Consider the following 23,966-nt stretch of genomic DNA (forward strand, 5'->3'; position numbering starts at 1 on the left):
GAACCCATTGATCTACCATTAATCAACAAGTCTACCATTAATCAACAAGACAGCAAGATTCTAGTACAACATGCACAGGATGTCCCCCAGCAAATCCTCTTTCATTCTGAGTGAGTGAGTGTAGTTTATGCCGCTTTTAGCAATATTCCAGCAATATCCCGGCGGGGGACACCAGAAATGGGCTTCCCACATTATACCCGTGTTTGGATTCGAACCCAGGTCTTCAGCGTGACAAGCAGACGCTTTAACCACTAGGCTATCCCCTGTGAGTAGTACGTTGCTCACAATACCTGTAACTGGGTATTCTGCTTCAGGCTCGGTCATGTACAATCTGCTGCCTCACAGCTGGAGTGAGTGAGTGAGTATGGATTTACACTGGTGACACCAGAAATGGGCTTCACACACTGTACCCATGTGGGGAATCAACCCGGGTCTTCCACGTGATGAGCGACAGCTACAACCACTAGGCTACCCCAATGGGCTTCACACATTGTACCCATGTGGGGAGTAGAACCCGGGTCTTCTGCATGACGAGCGAACACTTCAACCACTAGGCTACCCCATCGCCCCCAAACGGCTGGAATATAGATAACTGAAGGTTATACAACAACCAAACAAATAACCAAACAAAAGTCCATAATGATTGCATTCTTTATTGATATTACAAAATCTACATAGAAGTGTACAAAGGACACACTCAGCAAGATGAGAAGCGTGCGTTATCTGACGATAATGACACAAGTTGAAACATAAGGACGACTTTACTGTGATATCTTTGTGCTGCGAGTTGGACTTCGACTTTACCATTGAACAACCATAATTTAGCCACTGATTTCAGTGTTTGAAATGTAGAAAATATATACTTAACATATACATATGCAGCAAAATATACTTTTCTCCATCATAAAGGATATATGCATATATACATGTGTGTATGTCCCCTGAGACGGAAGCAAGTCAAAGACAATTACAGCTACACAGACAGTGACACGAGACTTACAGAGGTACTGTCAAACTTCTTTAATCCACACTAAACGTTATTGATGGTCTGGATAAACAAACATCTGGATTAACAAATCTGAGATATGTGGTAACGCCCACATTTCAGATAAATGGCCAAGATAATCAAACCTCTAAACAAATCTCGGGTATTTAGTTAAAGCATTTTTTTAAATCTTTACAACAGGAATCGTCCAGGCCTTAACATTGGTCTAAAATCTAACCACTAACTGAATTATCCCCCTTCAAATATATTGCAAGTGATTCCGGGCCATTTGATTGGCTATCCAAGCAAACTGTTTATGCATCCATGTCTCCATAAACAAATGGCCCCACACATGTATAAGGTACTAATGCTTCCTAATCGACTGACAACTGAGTGTGAGGGGTGTGTTGCTTTATGGACTTCCTTGTCGGGATCCCAAATAATTATTTTTGTATATTTTCATGTGGAAAGAATCATCAATAACAGGAACTATGACATGCACTGATTACGGAATAAATACAAAATAATATGTATACTAACATATACAAACAATTATCATAAAGAGTTGAGAAAAATGAAAATAGAACATGCAGCATAGCTTACATGTAAAAAAAGTTACAAAATTAATCCGTCATATTCAGTGTTTGCAACACCATCTGATCACTATCGCTACGTCAAAAATTTCATACATGCAATTAATATATATTGGTAAAGTCAAAACCAATTAACATAGAAATCTGTGTCAATATCAACAAACACCAAGTAGATGTATTGCACATCACACAATACCATTGCCCACTAGAAGCACCACGGCGTGCACAGATTGCAAGAAATTTCGATTATATCATTCAAACCTACCACTGAGGTAGCAAACAGACATGTACACACGTTGCTAAATATCTTCGTTCCTTTGCTGACAACCCTACTCCGCGCCACGGCCTACACATAACTTAACAACATATTTACACTGGAGAATGAAAGCACCAGAAACAGCTTCAAGGTACCCCCTCAAAGGACACTTTCAAGTGAAACAATACAGCAGGAGAAAAATAAACTATTTTACACAAAAATATGGTGTACATTTTGTATATTCATCAAGCTTAGTCAAAACATTCCCGTGTTAAGAAAAGATAAACAAAGTATTCATATGAAAGCATTTGTTACATATCGATAAGTTCATTCTAATTATTTTGTCCAAAGTTCTCACAGACAGTGAAACAGTGTACAGAATACATAGTTACAAAATGTGTTTGAACTTATTAATTTGTTGTCATGGTGATTGAATCAGAAACCAATATCTGACCTCTGGCTACTTCTTCAAATTGGAGATCCATTCAAGAGGCGTTCTAGAATACTGTCTGACTGAGACTATCTACCAATCTTATCCATTGGTGGCAATAGTAACACATATTCTTTCTTAGTTTTCAACAAGGAATACATCATCACATAAGTCTGAATACATCTGGTCAAACTCTATTAAATTAAAGAAAAGTCTATTCTGTTGTAACAACTATTGATCTCTAAGTAAATGTCAATGAAAATATTTGATTTGGTCGAAGGGATTACTATAGAAAGATACTGCTACATCATACACAGATAGAAATGAATATGAAATGTCCACACAAGGAGCAGATAAATCAGGGTAAAGTGACGCCTCTAAATGTTATCGTGCAATCATCAATATTAACTGAAGATGTTAAACACATGTCCAACCCATTACATTCATGCAATTTTTATACACCCAATGCACTGATGATTTACAAAAACCCACCTGAAACGGTACCAGTCCAGAATGGTCTTCTACAGTACACGCTACACAAATAGAAATGACATATTTGTTCACACTTACGGCTGGGATGAGTCCTAATTTACTACCATGGTACCTCACAACTTTGGTACTCATTGTAGATCTGAACTCTAAACTGTTTAACTAGAACAACAACAAAAGCTACTTCAACATAAATATATAACAATGTGGTCATACATACACTGAAGATGTATCTTGAAAGTGACATAATAAAGTGAATGGTAAGAAAGAAATGCAGACATAAGTGAGTTGTTGTGTAACCATGGAATAATATTGTTGTTGTCATTGTACAATACATCTCAGACTAACAATGGGTCAGGGTGGGGACTAGTACCAAAGTTACCCATCCCTAGCCTAGTTCAGATCACGACATACTCCTTCATACAGAACACCCAAAATGTTACTGAAAATGGCTACTGTGCTAACATGTTGAAGCCAGAATTTCAGTGTGGTAGACAAGGAGAGAGGTGGAACACCAGACATTGACACAACGGCCTGTTCATTAATATAATCCTATGCAGCAACTTTTTATGCAATGCTATGCTGGAATATTCCAGATCTACGCCAACCGGCCATAATTATACCATTTAGTATCATGATTAAGCTTATGACAATGCATGCCATTGGGGTACAATTAGCAAAGGACACAGGCTGGAGTACCTGAGGATGATTTAAGAGAGACTGGTCAAGTGTTTTGAGAGAGATTAAGTTGGAATTAACAGTGCTTTGAACAGTGTTTCTGTTACTTCTTTTGTCAGCTTTATTTGTGAGAAAGCCCTTGTTGGTACAGACTCCATTTACCATTCAGATGAACTCACAACCACAGACATGATTCTATGAAACATCATAATCAAGGCAACATATCCTGATACCACTAAGGGAGGCAACTCTCTGCAGCCAATATCAATCCTTGATATCACTGAGCTCCCCAAATATTTTACATCTCATCACTAGCATGCATCTACTGACAGTAGCTCAAATTCTCAACACAAATGAAACTGTACAAAAAAGCAGTTGTATAAGCTTGTTTTATGATGAACACTATTTTGCAAAGTGGTGATAAACATGTTAGTTCTGATGTTGTACCTACACTAAAGCACATAGCTAGAGCACATGGCAAACACAAACTGGACAATCGATGGGAGTGGTCTCCTTTAGATAGACATGTCTGTTCACATCAAGAAACCTTGTTCCATCAGTTTTCCCCATGTCTATACATCCAATTTTCTCAAACACACACTGAAACAGATGAATCACACAGACTCACGATACTTTACTATGTAATGACCTACAAACCAGAAATCAGTCGACATTTCATAGCTTTCCTTTTAACAATTTCAATTTATATAAACTGTTTCAGAGACGTAGTATCAGTATTCACAATGAATAGCATCCCTTGCAGACTGATTCTGTAGTATTTTAATCTAAAGATCACAAAATCTTAAGCTGTCACAGGTTTTATAATCTGACCTTTAACAAGGAAAGATTAAATTGAATAAGATTGGTCTGTGTCTGAAAATATAATACAAGATTGAAAACATATCAACAGATAAAATCATCTTAAAATTTCATTTAGGCGGTAGGTGATGACTTTTGTCAAGTCCTGGCCTGGTTTGGGTTCTGATGTTATAAATCCGACATCCGACAAGTCAGTGTTATAGATTGGCCTGACAGTGGATTGGTTTAACATATAAAGTTGATTCACGAAAAGAAAATATTCCAATTATATAAAATTCCCAAAGTGATCTTCACCCTTGGCGTTGTTAAAAAACATGAAAATAGTTTTCTTCTTAAAGTTTCATTTTGAATGAACCTTAAAACAACCCTCACTAAGTTAAGACCAAAGTTTACAATTAAAATGTACATACACATGTAGGTCATACATCATACAACACTTATATGCCATGCATCAAATGAAGAAGCCACTTCATACCCTCCAGTAAGGTTGAACCTCACAACTAAATGTAAAACCACACATATACACATACAATACATGCTATCATGATACACATACGCATGCACACACGTCCACATGCACTCACTCACATGCAAAGATAGATCTCAAATTCAGGCAAGGATGGGTAAACTGACATGCAGGAATGTCACAAAGCCAATATTACCACATACAAGAAGCAAGAATAACAGTCAAGATGCATAGTTTGTATAAAATGGTCACAGCATTTTTTCAAAATACCAATCAAATATACAAAATATTACGTCACACCCAGAAACAACTAACAAGTCAGAATTAATCATTACATGATGTGCTAATACATGGAAGTGAAAAACCAAGGCAACAACTCAACATACATCTGGTGCTGACAAACCAAGAATCAGGGATTCAAACTGATATGTAGCAGATCCTGGCATGACCATCAGTTTGTCATATACCATACCCCTTTAAATGAATAATTAGGGCGTCATTGTTAAAACACACTGGTTGATTGGCTGAATCTCCTTTGGACAAATTCTTCAGATACTGGATTGTCATGTCATGTTTGCTTCATTATGAGTGAGTGAGTGAGTGAATGGGTGTGTGAGTGAGGGAGTGAACAAGAGTGAGTGAGTGAGTGAGATAGTGAGTGTGTGTACGCGTGGGTGGGTGGGTGTTTTATGTGAGTAATTATGGCTCAAAACTGCATCAGCAATCTTGCCGCTATGTCTGAGAGTATTTTTGAAAGGTATTTTAAAAAAGAAGAAGACACATAAAAAAGCAAATAAGCTTAATGGCTAAAGCAAATAATACAACATATTCTGTAATGACACATTAACAAAACATTTGAGATCATATCATGGAAAAAGAGTCACAGAAAGTAACGTTGGTGTAACACTATTAGACAATTCATATGATAGCGTGTCAGTATGATGTGAGAGGTAAACCCATACTGGTGCAACAGAGCAGAACAAACCATACTGAAGATAATGTCTTTCAGTGGCATTTAGAAGTTGTACATTGATGTCCAAGATATTTTTATGGATTAAACTTCTTTGTAATTTCTCTCACGACGTTTCAAGACCATTCCAGGTCCCTTCATCAGGTGAACTGGCAGTTAGGACTATGACGTCGTCACTATGACGTCATAACTGAGTTATGACGTACAATGCAAGTGACATCACAGTACACTAGGGAGAGTACTGTATAAGTGAGTTTGAAGAGTTATTTACATAATGATGAAAATTCATGCTAAATAATAGAGTTGAAAGTTGAATTGTCATAGTGACGACGTCATAGTCCTAACTGCCAGTTCACCTGATGAAGGGACCTGGAATGGTCTCGAAACGTCGTGAGAGAAATTACAAAGAAGTTTAATCCATAAAAATATCTTGGACATACTGAAGATGTTCACCACTCAGGAAGAACAGAGCAGAACAAAGAAAGGAGAAAATCCCCTGAAGAATTCAAATCCCAATCAGCAGATTATGGCAAGAACTTGTACACCTATGATTTCAGAAACATAACATTTCTTCAGAGAAAAAAATGTTTCAACAGAATTCAGATTTAAAAGAAATTGTGTCTCTTATATTAGAAAGGCAACAACCCAAAATATCTTCCAACAGGTAGGAATTGTGCACAGATCCTATATTGTAAAACAAAAGAACATGAAAATACCATTATGATAAAATATGATTATTACAATGACATGGATGAACATAACAACATTCTCCTAAGCAAGTCAACACCACAATAACATGAAGGACCGTTATGTAGAGCATTTACACAACAAAATGAACAGTTGAAATAAAAGGACTTCATCCCGACTCCACATACAACACACAGTGTCCTTCAGTGTGATGATTTCCCCAAGCTGGCATCGAAACAGATGTAGACCCACATTCCTCATGTGTAAATTAGTCCTGATATGTTACATTGTTTAATACCTGCTGCTGGTGACACACTGTCACCCAGGTCATACATCATCACTGCTCCTTCTAGTCACCCTGGCAACTAGTCTTGACCAGAAATCCATCGGCAGACCAGCATCAAATACTGGGAACTAGTCTAATACAGAATCACAGGCAGTCAATCATTGGATTCTGGTGACCATCCACCTGGAATCCACACAGGGAGCCAGTGAGTGAGTGAGTGAGTGAGTTTAGTTTTAAGCCACTTTGACATTGTACCCATGTGGGGAATCGAACCTGGACTGTTGGCATGAGAAGTGAATGCATTAACCACTAGGCTACCCCAGAGCCTAACAAGGGCAGACAGGCAGGAGGTACTGAGGAATTATTCTGCCATGGAAGCCAAACACAGATGTCAGTTCCATTGTGAAGTATAAATGTCAATGTGAAGTATTCGTGTAATTGTAAGGCATAAATGTCATTTTGAAGTATTCATGTAACTGTAAGGCATAAATGTCATTGTGAAGTATGTGTGTCATTGTGAAGTATTTGTGTCATTGAAAGGTATAAATGCCAATGTGAAGCATTTGTGTCAATGTGAAGTATCCTTGTGAGTGAAGTATTAATTCATATCACTTTACAGCTTAACTTAGGATGGTGGTGAGCAGCACTCAATAGTATCCTCCAACAAACATACCTCCTTGTGGATCACCACATCAGCCAAAGCTGTAGCAGATCATTTTTACAGACAACTCTAATATAAACCAAGACCATTGGACATGAAATTTGGAACTTTATACACACAAACTTCATGAGTGAAGGAGTTTGGTTTTACGCCACCTTCAGCAATATTCCCGCAGCATCATGAGAGATGACCTTCACACACTGTACCTGTGTGGGGAACCTCTGGAGTGACAAGCAAGAAGAAGCAAATACTTATTATAAAATATACTGCTTGAAACAGATAAGGGAATAAACGAAAGTACCAGTGTTCCTCCATTTATTCCCAGACTGTCGCCAAATGTGCAATACAAAGCATGCAAACAAACCTGGGAAAGAATATAGGAACACTTGTACTTTCATCAGCCATCTTATTTGTTTCCATCAGTATATGTGAACTGTAGAAAAAGGGGGAATAAAACGAATAATTGAAGGGAAATATATCATATATCAACCACAGTATTACAAAAACACAATCCAGACACATCACAGTTAACCACTAACACAGTAAATATATACTTATATACCCTGTCCAGATACATAGCAACACATCACAACAGTTGGCAGGGAAACAGTCTCCTATCTTTACTGAGTATTACTAATCTTCTAATGAGAAAATTAACTCAAATTACATTCTCAACCATACGACAAACAGACTAGACATTCTAGGGACAAAAATATCAATAATGGTAAATGTGTAATAAAATTATTTATAAACATTTAAATGTTAGGTAGGACCTGGATCAGTGTCATACACATGCTAAACACCTGGAAAAAAGTTAAGCACCCCTTACTGTTAGCAAAAACAAATGTGATTTATGAAAAAATTAATGTTGTGATTTCTTAAAACATAGTCTGAAAATATATAAGTGGTGAAAAATATATGCAAAATCATGTCACCCATTATTGTGTAGTAAATACTCCACCAATATAGTTAGGCGAGTGACAAGCACCTGCTTTCTGTGGTTAAAAATAGATTCATGATGTGAACCAATACTTGAACCTGTGAAGATCCAGGTTCGAACTGGACTTCAACAATCCGTGTTTGTTGTAAGAGGTGACTAATGGGATCGGGTGATCTGGCTCACTGACTTGGTTGACACATATCATATCCCAATTGTGTAGATCGATGCTTATGCTGTTAATCACTAGATTGTCTGGTCCAGACTCAATTGTTTACAGACTGTCGTCATATAGCTGGAATATTGCTAGAATAGTACTCAGGACTCTCAAAGTAGTAAGTGAACGGGGCTTAACACAATAAACATGAGATGAAAGATATGTCCTTTGTAAATGTTTCCAAAACTTAAATAAATGGTAAGGAAATATTCAACTGCAGTAACAGTGCTTAGCTTGTTTCCAGGACAATATACTACTCAAAGCAAGTGAAGGAACACCCACCACTGGAAGGCTGTGTTGCAATATAAGGGTAATGCTATTTTTGAGGGCATTATCATTTGCAGAAGCCCGAGGTCTTCCATTAACTGCCCGACGAAGGAGGGCAGTTGATAAAGACCGAGGGCTTCTGCAAATGATAATGCCCTCAAAAATAGCATTACCGTTATTATTGCTAAAATACATGGAATTTGTGTTGAAAAGAAAAAGGAAACAATGAAGGAATTTGACTGTACGTTTACCCAAATCAACTTCTGACGGGCTTGACTGCCCGAATGCAATTACGTCATCGAACAATTCAAGTGACGTCACAACAGAAAGTGACGATATTCGACCTTGGCCTTTGACAAGACCATAGCCTGCAACATGTCAAGCTATGACAGTGTTCGGTTTTGGTCCATCAACAGTCTTAATAGTGCAATTGTTAAGGTTAGCACCAGCAAGAAAGCCAATATTATCGCTATTTAAAGCGGGAATTTGGGTTGCTTTGACTTGTTTGACCCAGAACATCTGCCAGTCGAAAGCCACTAATGTCGAACTATGACGTCACTTGACAACAGAACTGATAGTGGCCCGTCGTTAAGGTTGAGCGGTCCAATATCATTTGCAGCGGACCGCAAATTTCTGATAACAGGTGAGCCGTTTCATGATAATTCCATGTATTTTAGCTATAATACATACCAACAATGGCAGATTAACAGGTGTTCTTTTACTTGTTTTGAGCAGCATACACACAGTCTTGTTAATAAATACACACATCATGCAACACAATTACACAGGTGATGAGAAGGCAAAGAGATATCTGTGGCCAGTACAACATATGTTAATGTTGGGGATTACACTTTCTTAGTAAAGTAAAGATTCTAGCACTTTTGTTGGGTTGAGTCCCATCTGGGATTCGAACCCACACCCTCAGGGTCGGGGTGGCCAGTAACCTTCCATTATAAAGAGTATTGACACAAATAATATAATCATTCCGGTTCTGGAATCGCAGAACATTGAACAGGGACTTGATGCTGAATTGATTATATCATGCAGAAAACCAGAAGAATGTGTTATACCAGAGCAAGCTATTTTTGCAGAAATCAAACTATATTTAATGCTCATTTCTGTAATAGATACACTGAACCTGAGTTAAAGACATAGGACTAGAGTTGTTTGTAATATACTGGCTCTTACGCTTGTTAGCACTTACATTGTAACAAAGTCTTATCTTAGGTCTTATCTCTGAACAGTGTCTCAGGCCGAAGACCCGGGTTTGAATCCCCACATGGGTACAATGTGTGAAGCCCATTTCTGGTGTTCCCACCGTGATGTTGCTGGAATATTGCTAAAAGCGGCGTAAAACCAAACTCAGTCAGTCAGTCTGAACAGTGTCATCAGCATGTGTTGGTGTGTGGGCTAACACTACTTCAGACATTGTTTCAGAGTATCACTCCAAACCCCTATATCGACCTATGGTCTCGGTGAGAGAGTGAGTGGGTTAAGTTTTACGCCACTTTTGGCAATATTCAAGCAATATCATGGCGACGGACACCAGAAATGGGCTTCACACATTGTACCCATGTGGGGAATCGAACCCGGGTCTTTGGTGTGACAAGCGAACACTTTAACCTCTGCCCCTTATGGTCTCAGTACACCACAGGACAGTTTTGTCGCGTACAAATGCTAGATAACATGCCTATGAACATTCTCTTAAACAAATCAGTCTCTATCATGCAATTAGCAAAGTATTATGTTGCTGCTTGTCAAGAATAATTATTTAATTTGAGGTTTTTGTTCCTGTGTCTCAGCAAAGTTAAAATACATTAAAATACTGTGCAAGACAAAACAACGATTTAAAAAGGACATTTCCAGCAGTTTTATATTTTTATATTTAATCAGAAATCCACCCTAACAACAATTTTACATCTATTCACCTGCACTTTTACCTATAACAGTGTTTCCGCTGGCTGGAAATTGATTTTAAAATTTGCTGGACACGATGACCGACAGCCTTTGAAATTACTGGACATTCTAACTTTGTACCGGTCAAAGTCCGATATGTACCGGATAACGGAAACACTGCTACAGACATCCTGCAAACCATTCTGCATCTCTACAGATGGGAAAGGAAAACTTAAAACTTATGCAACAATCAACAAGATAAACCATCAGTATTAAGAAATCCGTGTGCAATAAAATCGGGGTTATTATTCACAAGATTTGCCTGGGATATATCACTAATGGAACAGGATAACAAGTAAATATCAGATCAGGTCTCATCCTGAACATTAATGGCTGTAACCACAACACATCTTGTTGAAAGGGCTTTTTAGTTAAACCATGTAATGAACAGGATCGAAGCTGAATTAGTGTTGCATTAGTACAGGATGTTTTCATGATGCAGAACACAAGCATTCAACATAATTCAGCTTTAGCATGACTGAAATTATTACTGGTAATAACTGACAAATGATAATTCAGAAAACAGAGTAGCTTCTATCACATGGAAGTTACATTTCAGTGTATGTGGATCTCATCATCAGGCCTGCTTGATCCCTCTCACCATCATTATCTCACCCAAAGCTCACGGAGTGCGACATCCTGGCAGATCTTGATGAAGAGAGGCAACAATTTGGAGAAAAAGATCTGATTTTAATGAGATTACTAAACCATAATAATAGATTCTGCTTATTTCCAAATTAATCTGAAACAATGTGAACTCTGCCATTAGTGAATGAGTGGTTGAATTTAGTTTTATGCCTCTTTTAACAATATTCTAGCAATATCACGGCGGGGGACACCAGAAATGGGCTTCACTCATTGCACCCATGTGGGGAATCGAACCCGGGCCTTCCATGTGACGAGCGACCGCTTTAACCACTAGGCTACCCTACCACCCCATGTCCGCCAAGAGGAAACACAATGACCTGTCAATGACATCTTTCACACAATCAACTTTTACAACAAATCCACCTAGCACCTACACATAGAAAACAATTAATGTATGATAATCTGACTAAAATGAATTATTTTTTCATGCATTTTATGAAATCAAGACACTGGATAAAAATTTGCATATATTGGCAAATTGTCATTCACATTTTCAGTTTCAATATCCTTCAGATTTTGCATAGGGTAAAATATGATTAAATGTACAACATAAATATATATGGGAATTAGAGGACTGTAAATGGTTTAAAGCCAAGCTTAATGGCCACAATTTATACTATTCTGATGAAGAATCTTGCATGAACAAATGATGAAGAATATTAGCAGATGAAATCATAAACAAGTATAAGTGAAAACAAAGAAGTATTGACGAATAGATCTTCCCTAAAATCCCCTCTCCAGTTTGTTCTGGTTGCTGTCAGAAAGAATAATGTCTCCATTTGTTCCAACCTTTCCATTGGTTGACAAATATTTTCCTGTGTTATCATTGGTTAGATTGTTGCCATTAGCTACATGATCAGACTTGTGATTGGTAACATCATCGTCAGATATTTCTTCATCGCTTGAACTTCTGCCATCTTTTTCAATCTGAAAAAAGCAAAAACAACTAAATCAGCACCTTTAATTCAAGGGAGATAACTGTGGACTACATATATTATCTCCCTTTACTCTCACTGAAAGCATGACTGTGTCTTCAAATGATAAAAAGCATCTATCATTGATGAACATCTGAACCATTTTAACCATAGCTTCAAACTTTATTGGAAGTATGTTCGGATAATTCTTTTTAATAAACATCAATGATTACACTTAGAAATCTCTGTGATAAAGCTGATTTTATAGAAATTATACAAAAATAATTTCACTTACTGAGATGCAAACAGATTATGATGTACTAGCATACCACCTAAGTATCAAAGCAACTGTGCTATCAGAAAACACATCTCAACCTTGACCTCACTAAGACAAATTCTTGAGATCCAAAGATATGCAAGCCATAGGATTGTACAAGTAAACAAGTAAGTGTACGTAAGTAAGAACCACAGTAACTGGCAAAGAATCATACACACAGTCTGAATTCTACAATGAACTTGTTAATTCTGGGTGGTCAGTTAGAGGTTTCAAATCTAATTAACAGTCTCTGACTGAAACAGCTGGTTTGACATCCAGATCATAGCTAATATTCTAAGAAAGGAACTTCTTTCTCAATCACTGTCAGTAAGCATTATAGAATCATGACAAGTCATGATAGTACGCTAAATGTTGCAGAAACTACCACATCAAAAATAAACATTACAATAAATGTGTGTAGAAAACATAATGGAAATCAACTAAGAGAGTTAAGGCTTTAAGATTTTACTGCAGCCAGCTGTGACGTCACTCTTTTGAATCACAATGAACCCCATAAAATGACGCCATAAATGTGAGATATCATGAAGAGCTAAACAATCACACACAGTGACACAAACACATGGTGTCACAATAACACATAGTGTCACACACACGTATAGTGACACATGATCACACTGTGATGCAGACATACAAAGTGACACACACGTATAGTGACACATGATCACACTGTGATGCAGACATACAAAGTGACAGACATGGTCCATCACAGCTGCATCAGTTATGCTCCATATGCAGTATCCAGCTGACAACAGGGACGTGGTCTGGTAGGTATTGTTAGTAACAGTGAAAAATAATCAGTTCAAAATTTCATGAATTCGAAGAACTTCATGGGTGTGAATGAGGAAAACCATCTCAACTAGAGGGTAAGTAACAGCTAACTACTGAACCCAACCACACTTGTGTTAGTACATTCTCTTCCCACAGAGGTTACTCCTGTCATATCTTCGAAAAAATTCCTACGTAACCTCTGTTCTAATACGGCCCTTTCATGGTGTGAGCGTTCAAGACTCGTGATTGGAGGCAATCAGATTTCGTTGTGCAATCAGCGACGTTGTTTCAAAAGTGATCATTCGCAAGGCCTCGGTAATTTCCGTATGCTTCGAGAAAACTAAACTTCTTCCCCTGCGCGATGCGCAAACGTTTCTTCTAGACAGAACTCAGTCATGTTATGGCGGATCAGTGGCGTCTCCATCGCCCTCGTTGACAACGGACAAGCTAGCCATTAAACGTCTTGTGTGTAACATCAACACAAGTCCCCGGCAGATGGGGGATATTTGTGGCCCCACATTTTCTTGTGTTAGTCAAGTTGAATCTAAGTCGATGTAACACGTGTTCTGATTGGATAGAAAGAAGGGAGATAATTCGTGTTGCGATCTTTTGCCGCTAGGGGATTTTACGAGAACCGGGGAATATGGCCATATTAGAACAGAGGTTCGTAGGAAGATATGACAAGTAACCTCTGTGGGAAGAGAATGGTGTTAGTAGGACAGGGCTACACACCATATACCTCACTTTATCCTGGGATTCTCATGCACGTGAGACTGATGCTTAATTTAGATTAAGTCGTGCAGTTTAACAACCACCAAATACAAAGACATGTCTACAAAAGACATGACTCTTGTCCTTCAGTTTGGGCTAAAAAAGCAAAATTAAAGCAATGGGTTCATGAAATCCTTGTATCGGTCATCATGGAAACAAATGATCCAACAATTGTTCAAGCACATATCAGCTGGTCTAGAACATTGGTAACTGAAACTGTGTTCCCTTAAAATACTCAGGATAAGATTATATCTGTAGGTTGTTTTTCAGATTGGCTTTCAGGAGTCCTACACATATTGTATTGACGTACCATGTGACTTTACATATACTTTATGTTTTAAACAGATACACAAACAAACAAGGCTCATCCACACGTGCAGATGATATCTGAAGACAATATACCGAGAAGCCCACCAAACTGGGTTACTTCAACATCTACGTATGTGACACCTGTGTCTCCTTGAACATGCTCACTATATGTTCTGATGAATTGGAATACTTTCAGACACGATATGAGACTGAAGTACAAAGTGTGAGGTATCACTAGTGTTGGAATCGGAAACCAAATCCAGTATCGATCACCGGAGGATTTGTGGTGAACGATTATCGATTATAATCGAAATGTATACATTTTTAATGTAATCATCAAATTTAAGGGTTTCCCCCAGGTTTTTTCTAATTAATGTTTTTTATACCTAATACTGTCATGCAATGAAATGCACGCAAGAAAGACACCGGAATTGTAAATAAACTTCTTTCGATCGATTTTCGAATATTTTCGATCATTGGAACACCACTAGGTATCACAGATACTTTGGGGGATGAATTTAATTATTAAGACTAAGCTGACAATTTCAAATCAATATCCCCAAAACTTAGGTTATAGTAATGACAAGTCTGTATGGACGACCATCTTCTTTATTGTACAATGGCGATGTTTCGGTATAGATACTTATACCATTTTCAAGCATGTCATTCCGCCTTAAGTAACCTTCTATTTTGTATAGATCAAAGCCAAAGGTTGTAAAATATTAGCCTAAGTACTGATTTTAATCAATGATATGATTGCAACTTTTAGTTTCCCTAATGGCACCCTTAAAGAGGGAGATATTAGTATTCAGCCAAGCATTCAAAGAATTGAACCTTTATCACAAGCTTAAATTACTTTTAACACCGTCCCATTGTAATTCAATATGTTCCATCTCGACTACAGATCAGTATCTCAGTATCTGGGTCAGACCCCCCGGAGAGCAGAAGGTCGTGGGTTCGATCCACGGCCGCGTCATACCAAAAGACCTTAAAATATGGTACTTGTTGGTCCCTGCATGGCGTTCGGCATTCATGGGTACAAGGACTGGTCGTCTCGGGGTCAGTATAATGTGTCTAAGTGGGGTATTCATGCTTCACTGCGGCATGGTATCTCATGCCCAGCAGGAGGTGGGTGCAGTAAGATCTGCTTGTATTAAGTGTGTTGGTCTGCAGGAGAATCATGGATTCTTGTTACAACCACCTTCATATGACAGACTCAGAACAACCTGATATAAGAAATAATTGTTTTTATCCAGAAAACAGCTAATTCATATTATCAAGATTAACTGCATGAATCATGTGAGTAGTAGTTGACCACATTTTAAAAGACTTTGTACTTTGCTGCAATGATTTTATGAGCGCTTCATTCAGTATCAGGCTGATAACATTCAGTTCCACTGCCAACATTTCGGGGGGTGAAATTGAGTTTAACGTCGCGCTGGAGAATATTTCGCTCATATAACGACGTGCATGCGTGTGTATGTGCGGCTGCTTGTACTAGCCCAGACTGAAGCTGGTTTTTGTTATAGTGCTAGCCCACTGAGATACCATGCCGCAGTGAAGCATGAATACCCCACTCAGACACATTATACTGACTCCAAGCCGACCAGTCCTTGTTGTACCCATGAATGCCGAGCGCCAGGCAGGGACCAACAAGTACCATATTTTAACGTCTTTCAGTATGTAAGGTCGGGGATCGAACCCGTGACCTTCTGCTCTCCGGGCAGACGCTCTAACCACTACACCACGGAGGCGGTCCAACATTTCAGGAAGCATCATAGTGTTGACTGAGTGATTGAGTGAGTTGTTTTAAGCCACTCTTAAGGATATTCCTGCAATATGACTGGTGCCCAAGGCCCTGTTCCACAAAATGATTGTAGCACTACGATGATCGTAAATCCCATACTCTAACATAGACTTACGGCTGTCATAGCGTTAAGGTGATCGTAACTCCCATACTTTAACACTGACTTACAACTGTCGTAGCGCTAAGATGATCGTAACTCCCATACTTTAACATAGTCTTACGGCTGTCATAGCGTTAAGGTGATCGTAACTCCCATACTTTAACATAGACTTACGACTGTCATAGCGCTAAGGTGATTGTAACTCCCATACTCTAACATAGACTTACGACTGTCGTAGCGCTAAGGTGATCGTAACTCCCATACCTTAACATAGACTTACAACTGTCGTAGGGCTAAGATGATCGTAACTTCCATACTTTAACATAGTCTTACAACCGTGGTAGCGCTACGATCTCTTTGAGGAACGGGGTCCAGCACATTTTAAGTGCTTGCTAGATTGTGGTATTATCTGTATACCACATTCTGCAATGCTACTGAAGACCTATTACAATACGTAACAGAAAATGTTGGGTTTACTGCATCATTCATTCATATTTTCACCTCATTTTCAAGTTTATTAAACAGTGAACATTAAATCACCAGGTACATGAAAATGAGAAATATGTACTGTGAAGAAAAAGGAACATCAGAACAAACAGCCCAATGGGTCCCTTATCATACAGGTTGACAAATTACAAATGAAAGAATACATGCAATATATTGAAGTAGGAGTTGTGAAACACGAATAAATATTGCAAAAATTTGCAACAGGATTGTCAGGCCAATACCCATCATTAATACCAACAACATGCACACCCTCGAGGAACAACACATCCAGTGAAACAACATGCATCTGACAATCCTATTGTTTTGGACAGGATAAAACAGGTACAGGCTACCCACATTTTTGTGACAAAAATCCATGATTTTTCAAGACAAATATTGCTTTTTCCAGACACAACAATATATGTCCCAGGGTATTTTGACACCTTTAAACATATATTACCGTGTCTGAAATAAAACAATATCTTAAATACGGCCTCCCATTTCCCTTTACAGCTGTCCGTTCACATCTCTTCATAAGATGACATGATAATCATGAAACATCAAGTGTAGCCAAAAAACCCAGATTATTCCATGAATTTTCCAAGACTGGATAATGGGGTGTGAAATGTCCAGGTTTTTCAGGTCTTGTGGGAACCTTGACGTAGATACAGAACCATGCCATGTTTTAATGTAAGTTCTTGGTAGTACCATCCATTATAGAAACTGTCCTTGTCATAACCCTCCTATAAAATCTTCATTTAGGGGTCTCCAGATTCAACACCATACTGCTAACTTGTTGGAGCCTCACTGTGGTCATCATGCTGAAGACCCGGTTTCAAGTTCCCACATTGGTACAAAGTGTGAAGCCCATTTTTGGTATAAACCACCGTGATATTGCTGGAATATTGCTAAAAGCGGTGTAAAACCATAGTCACTCACTCACTCATAGACAAACAGAGTGCGCAGGTTCAGCAATCTACCAGCAATATTCCAGCAATATCACTGCAGGGGACACCAGAAATGACCTTCATGTATTGAACCCATGTGTAAGACTACACCTCTGCCTCACTTTAACTTTGGCAAGGAGTGAATATTCTTTTATTATACCACAATCAGCAATCTACCAGCTTTATCCCTGCGTCCTGTAAATTATCTGGACCAGACAAATGTGGCTGATGTTAAAAGCAACATGTAACATTGTCACAGTACAATGGCAACCTTGCAAGTCACTGACAATGGATAGATTATTTCACGCATACTCTAGCCCAGATTCCAGAGGGGGTTATGACAAAGACCGTGGACATTAATTCTTGATATCTGAAGGTACGAGACAGAGCATACAGTACTTACATTTCCTCTTTTCAGAGCATTGTATGCCATCTTGGAGATGATGACGAACCAGAATATGTGGAGTACTTGCAACACGATTAGCAGGCCATTGTATAAGAAGTATATTGCACAGAAACCCACAATGGTTGTCGACTGGAACATTGCAGTATATATCAACCTGGAAAACCAGACAGCCTGAGTGAGCCAATGCCTAACACAAGTCCCAAGTCAAAATGTTAAGTACCGTACTTCCTCTAATAAGCACCCAGGCACTTATTTTTTCAACGGACTTCCTGACCTGGCGCTCATTAAAGGCCTGGCGCTTTTGTGCTTACTGGGTGTCATTACCGTAATTGCGAGCTGCTTATTAGAGGAAATACAGTACTTCGAAATGCACATTTGGGGTAGAGGACAAAATATTGTGGACACAAAGAATATTCTGCTTTCAGTATTTGCAAGGTTAAATACAGACATAATTTATGACTCTTCAATGTATACAATCTATTATCTTTATGCAGTAATACTTGAATGTACCTACTCATGTTTGAAGACTGATGTGTTGTGAACTGTCAACATGTACTAACTTGTATTAGGCATGACATGTGTATAATAATGTATGAATGTTTCTACCTCTTGGTTACCCAGAAGGATATGGTGCTATTATGAAAACAAACCCAATGAACCCATGAGCAAACAAGTAATATTACCCATAGCACCGACTTACCTAACTGCTCAAGCTTAGACGATCCACAATTATACAACCTTGATTGTATGACTTTTGTATAAAATGATTGTAACTAGAACTGTCACCTGTCACTGTGTACGATTATTGTATAAAATGACTGTACCTACTGATGTGACTAACAAATGTGGAATTTTTTAAAAAATACAGACGTAATCTGGCTTTTCATTAAAAACATGGAACACCTATTGTCCAATTATCACTGCTTCTGTTAATTGCCATTTAACTAGTCCAGTACATATTAGGCTTTTATTTGCAGCATTCCAGAAATATATTGCAGGGGGAAACATTCACAGACGAAGTGGGAATATCAACAGTCTGAGTATCTCAGCTTAATGAACATTCTACAGGACATACCAGAAGGAATCAAACAGCACATTATACCTTACAGGTAAACAATACTTTAGTCACAGTAGGATAAATCAATGTTGTACTTACTTATATGGGAACAGAATCATTCTTGTAATGATCCACACAAGTAGAAATAAGGCAAACACTATGTCTGTTGTTTTCTGCCATTTCAGATATTTAGCCATTTTGGCAGTCTGAAACAAAAGCATGCTCACTTTAATAAAACAGCAAATACGACAACAACATCAAATAATCAAATCTTTGAAGGGCATTTAGAAGTGGAATGCATAAGAAAAGCAAGATGAAGGTGATGAAGGAGCAAGCATACGCTCCGAAACATCGTGTTATTCACAATAAAGAAGTTGACATCCATATATCTTGCTTTTCTTAAATATCAAATAATAACAACAATAATTTGCCGAGCAACTGTCTCCAGCTTGTGATAAGTTCGTGACAGAAAGAGCAATACAAATGGTGGAATGAGTGAGTGAGTAAGCTGGGTTTTAGTCTGTCAGTATTTGTCTGTCAGTCTGTCATACATATGATGTGGAATTTATGGGTTGTGATTGCTGACCCAGAACATGTAATATTATGAGGAATTATCATATAATACACGATTTCCATCATATTCACTGGCTTTTGAATCAGTAACATGTCATCTGAGAGAAACATCGTCTCAAATCTGGTCTCCTGATTCATGGTACTGACTTCAGTTACGTCAAATATAATGTGAATAACCCAGATGTGGTAATCGCCACTTAGATATCTATTTGTTGCAATCTCTTGCCACTATTGAAGCTACCATTGTTTGATGTCTAGTGTACGCTTTTGTCTCGTTGTGTAATAAAACATTTATAGCCTATATATGAGGTCAATAACTGTTTTAATGCTCCACCCCACAAGCAATTGTGTCCAGTGACAATTAAAGTCCCTGGTCAGTAGTGCTTTCTCCTGGTCCATAAAACATAGTGACTTGACATAAATTCAGTAACTGTACCCTGCCACTGTATCGTGAATGCGACAAGGTCACGTTAACCCTACCACCCAGAGTGACTTGGTGACAGTTAGTGTATCTAGCTTTTAGCATTATTTAATCAATAGTAAGACAGGGAGCACCAGTAATGGGCTTCTACCTGCGGAGGAATTGAACCGGACCTTCTGTCTGAGGAGCAAATGCTGTAACAGGGTTTTTATGCAACGCGCAAATGTGCGTCCCGCCCAGAATGGACACAGAAACATAATTCACTGCGTCCTGAGGGATACACAATGTTATTCACTGTATCCATAACACATCTATGACTTTGCTAAGTGTTTAGTTGTTTCTATCAGAGCAGTTACATGCATCATTTCATCCATCCGCTCACATGATCAATGATTCATTCCAGGCTCTCAACAATTTATCAAATCAGTTCTCTACACTGTTTCTTCCCAGGATCCTCACATCGCATGCAAGGACCCCTAAAACTAACCATATTTGTGAGTTGAGGTAAAACCCTGTAACCATTTGACCGTCCTGCCACCGAGAGTAAACCATGACATCAATCAGGAAATCATCAATCTTTACAGTGATGTCATTGTTTTAAGAACTTTAGGCAGCTACTCGAGGTCATCTCTTCACTCATAAGGATCAATCTATGCCTGATCATATGATCATCTGATCCTCATGCTCATCTCTTATGACAAGCCAATTCTCAACCTTTTCCTCCATGGGTCCATGTACCTACTGAACAGTATAGTGTCCATGGGGGTCAAGAGTGAGTGAGTGAGTATGGTTTTACGCCGCTTTAGCAATATTCCAGCAATATCACGGCGGGGGACACCAGAAATGGGCTTCACACATTGCACCCATGTGGGGAATCGAACCCGGGTCTTCAGCGTGTCGAGCGGACACTTTAACCATTAGGCTACCCCACCCCCCCCTGGGGGTCAAGAACAGGACCAAGTGATGTCTCACCTCCAACAAGGAGTCCACAGCATCATGCAAGACGAGGATGAGTGTCCCAAATCTCACAATATTCTGTGACCATGATAGAAACATGAGGCTCAGTGTTACCAAGTGGTGGATGAACATCTCAAAGAAATCCTGGAACAGAAACACAATATTTAGTTAAGGTCAAGTGTCACGACCGTTACTAATGCTTTAGCTAAAACCTTCGTGAAAATTGATATTCCACCAAAATTGGAGGTGATGTTGAAAGACAGCATCCTTACACATGACAACAGTGCCTATCGAACCACCCACCCTCCCAAACACCCTAATTGGAGGAACATACAGCACTAAATTACTTGCAGGATAAACAGGACAAACAGGATAAACAGGAAAACAGGATAAACAGGAAACAGGATAAACAGGATAAACAGGAAACAGGATAAAGTAAACAGGAAAACAGGATAAACAGGATACAGTAAACAGGAAAACAGGATAAACAGGAAAAAACAGGAAAAAACAGGATACGGTAAACAGGAAAACAGGATAAACAGGAAAAACAGGAAAACAGGATAAACAGGATACTGTTGTTCAGTGCCACACACAGCAACATCCAACTATGACAGTAATTATGTCTGTGCCAGACATACTAGTGATTGACATTATGAGTGAGTGAGTTTGGTTTTATGCCGTTTTTAGCAATATACCAGGAATATCACGGCGGGGGACACCACAAATGGGCTTCACACATTGTGCCCATATGGGGAATCGAACGCGGGTCTTCGGCGTGAGGAGCGAACGCTTTAACCACTAGGCTACCCCCACCGACCCTGATGTTATGAACTAGGGGTGTCACGATACACCAATCTCACGATACGATACCATACGTATTCATGATTTTATGGTCACGATACGATACGTATCGCGATACATAATTTTCCACGCCTTTTCTTAGCATTACCTTACCGGCAACATACGCGCTCGCTGATTGGTCCATCAAAATAGTCTAGCCAATCACAAAAGCTGTTAGTTTCCAACCTATTTTTTAAGTAAAGCTAGCTACATCTATTTATCGGAGCGGTCTCGTATAATTTTACTATCAAGACTTTGAAGGAGATGGATATAGCATAAAAATTTGAATCGATAAAGTTTTAAAATAGGAATCGATACACGCAAGCATGTATCGCGTATCGTATCGTCAGTAAAAATGTATCGATGCATCGATACAATCGCGTATCGCGACACCCCTATTATGAACAAGGCTCGATAGAACACAGAATAACCCCAGCGCAGAGACTAGTAGGAAGACTGATATATGGTTTACTTCCCAAGAGGAAGATATGCAGTCGAAACATTGCAACCAATCGTTGTCCAGATATAAAACAGAAATGACCACAATTGTGTGATAACAATGATACTGACCAGTGACACAATCGTATTCCATACCTTTCTTTTGACATCCTTAAACTGTGTAATTAAAAGTGAGAGGTAGAAGGATGCTTCCATTGCATAGTACCAGAAGATTTCTGGGGTGATATCCTGAAAAGCAAAATGAAGACAAGTCAGACAGTGCAGACATTCCAGTTATTTGACAACTGCAGCCTAAAACAATCAAGTATGGACCAAACAATCAAGTGATCAACATTATGAGCAACAGGGCTGCTTATCAATATAGATCATAGAGATCAATAATCAATAATTCATTATCAATAAATGTCTCTGACTGACTGACTGAGTTTAGTTTTACGCCGCTTTTAGCAATATTCCAGCAATATCACGGCGGGGGACACCAGAAATGGGCTTAACACATTGTGCCCATGTGGGGAATCGAACCCGGGTCTTCGGAGTGACGAGCCAACGCTTTAACCACTAGGCTACCCCACCGACCCATCAATAAATGTCAGAAAAGTAACTTGCATGACCATGGTGAATGATGACATACCTTCATCACATGATATATAAGCACCACATGCATAAAGACAAACATTTGTGTATTGTGAGTGCAGCTGCATCATTGTGGAACTCTCTCACATTTAGCCTCAAGAAATCACCTGCACTATCTGTGTTTAAATCTGGACTGAGAACATACGTCTTCCGATGATCCCACTAACTGTCTTCACCGATGTCTGTCTTCGGTATAAATGTATGTATGCTATGATGCACTTTGAGCATGTCCCTCATTATCCTAATTATTATTATTATCATTATTATGGCATATTCCTGTGTGGAGCAGACAAACCAGTGATTGATCTCAACAATACCATTTGTTGGGGTACAATGACAATGAAATTGTGTTGGGAATTATTTAAAATCTTAGAATTGATGATTAGTTTATTACAACCGATCAATCATCGAAAATAATTGGTTAGCTTCATTTATTAAATTCTCCTGGTTATGGTTGTTAATGCACAAAAAATAGAGAAAAAAACCATGTAGTTCTTTCGGGGTTTTTTTTGTTGCAAATTGCACAAAATGCATTTAAAAATTTCACATCTTTAAAGGAACATAAATTTCCTCTGGAGTCTTTAAGATAAATTCAGTCATGACAAGGAACGAACTTGTAGTGCTTATGACATGTAACAAACAAAACCAACCATGTGAAATATATTGTTATTGCAAACAAGTGTTCCAAAATTATTTGTGTTAGATTATGAGAAAACATGATCGATTGCTTGGTCGTTTAGTCTTTGCGACCAATCTTCGATTATTTCAATTAATCGGACCACCACTACTATGAAAATTAACAAAATCAACATCTCTCACCACTAACTCACCTTGCA

At 38.6% G+C, this 23,966-nt stretch overlaps 1 protein-coding gene across 1 annotated transcript in view; it reads right to left on the reverse strand.

Annotated features, from left to right (window-relative positions):
* Positions 1–10,926: 10,926 nt before the first annotated feature.
* The window catches only part of LOC124273151 (ceramide synthase 5-like), a 68,683-nt gene continuing 55,643 nt past the window's right edge, over positions 10,927–23,966 (reverse strand). The window contains exons 6-10 of the mRNA XM_046708366.1: positions 22,633–22,725; positions 21,214–21,342; positions 19,347–19,453; positions 18,188–18,344; positions 10,927–12,272 (exon numbers count right to left, since the gene is read on the reverse strand). Coding sequence (XP_046564322.1) covers positions 12,069–12,272; positions 18,188–18,344; positions 19,347–19,453; positions 21,214–21,342; positions 22,633–22,725 — 690 coding nt within the window. The 3' untranslated portion in view covers positions 10,927–12,068. The remainder of the gene's footprint in view (positions 12,273–18,187; positions 18,345–19,346; positions 19,454–21,213; positions 21,343–22,632; positions 22,726–23,966) is intronic.

Source organism: Haliotis rubra, unplaced genomic scaffold, assembly GCF_003918875.1.
Source record: "Haliotis rubra isolate DU_JTF1 unplaced genomic scaffold, ASM391887v1 Scf177, whole genome shotgun sequence".
Classification (NCBI taxonomy): Eukaryota; Metazoa; Mollusca; class Gastropoda; order Lepetellida; family Haliotidae; genus Haliotis; species Haliotis rubra.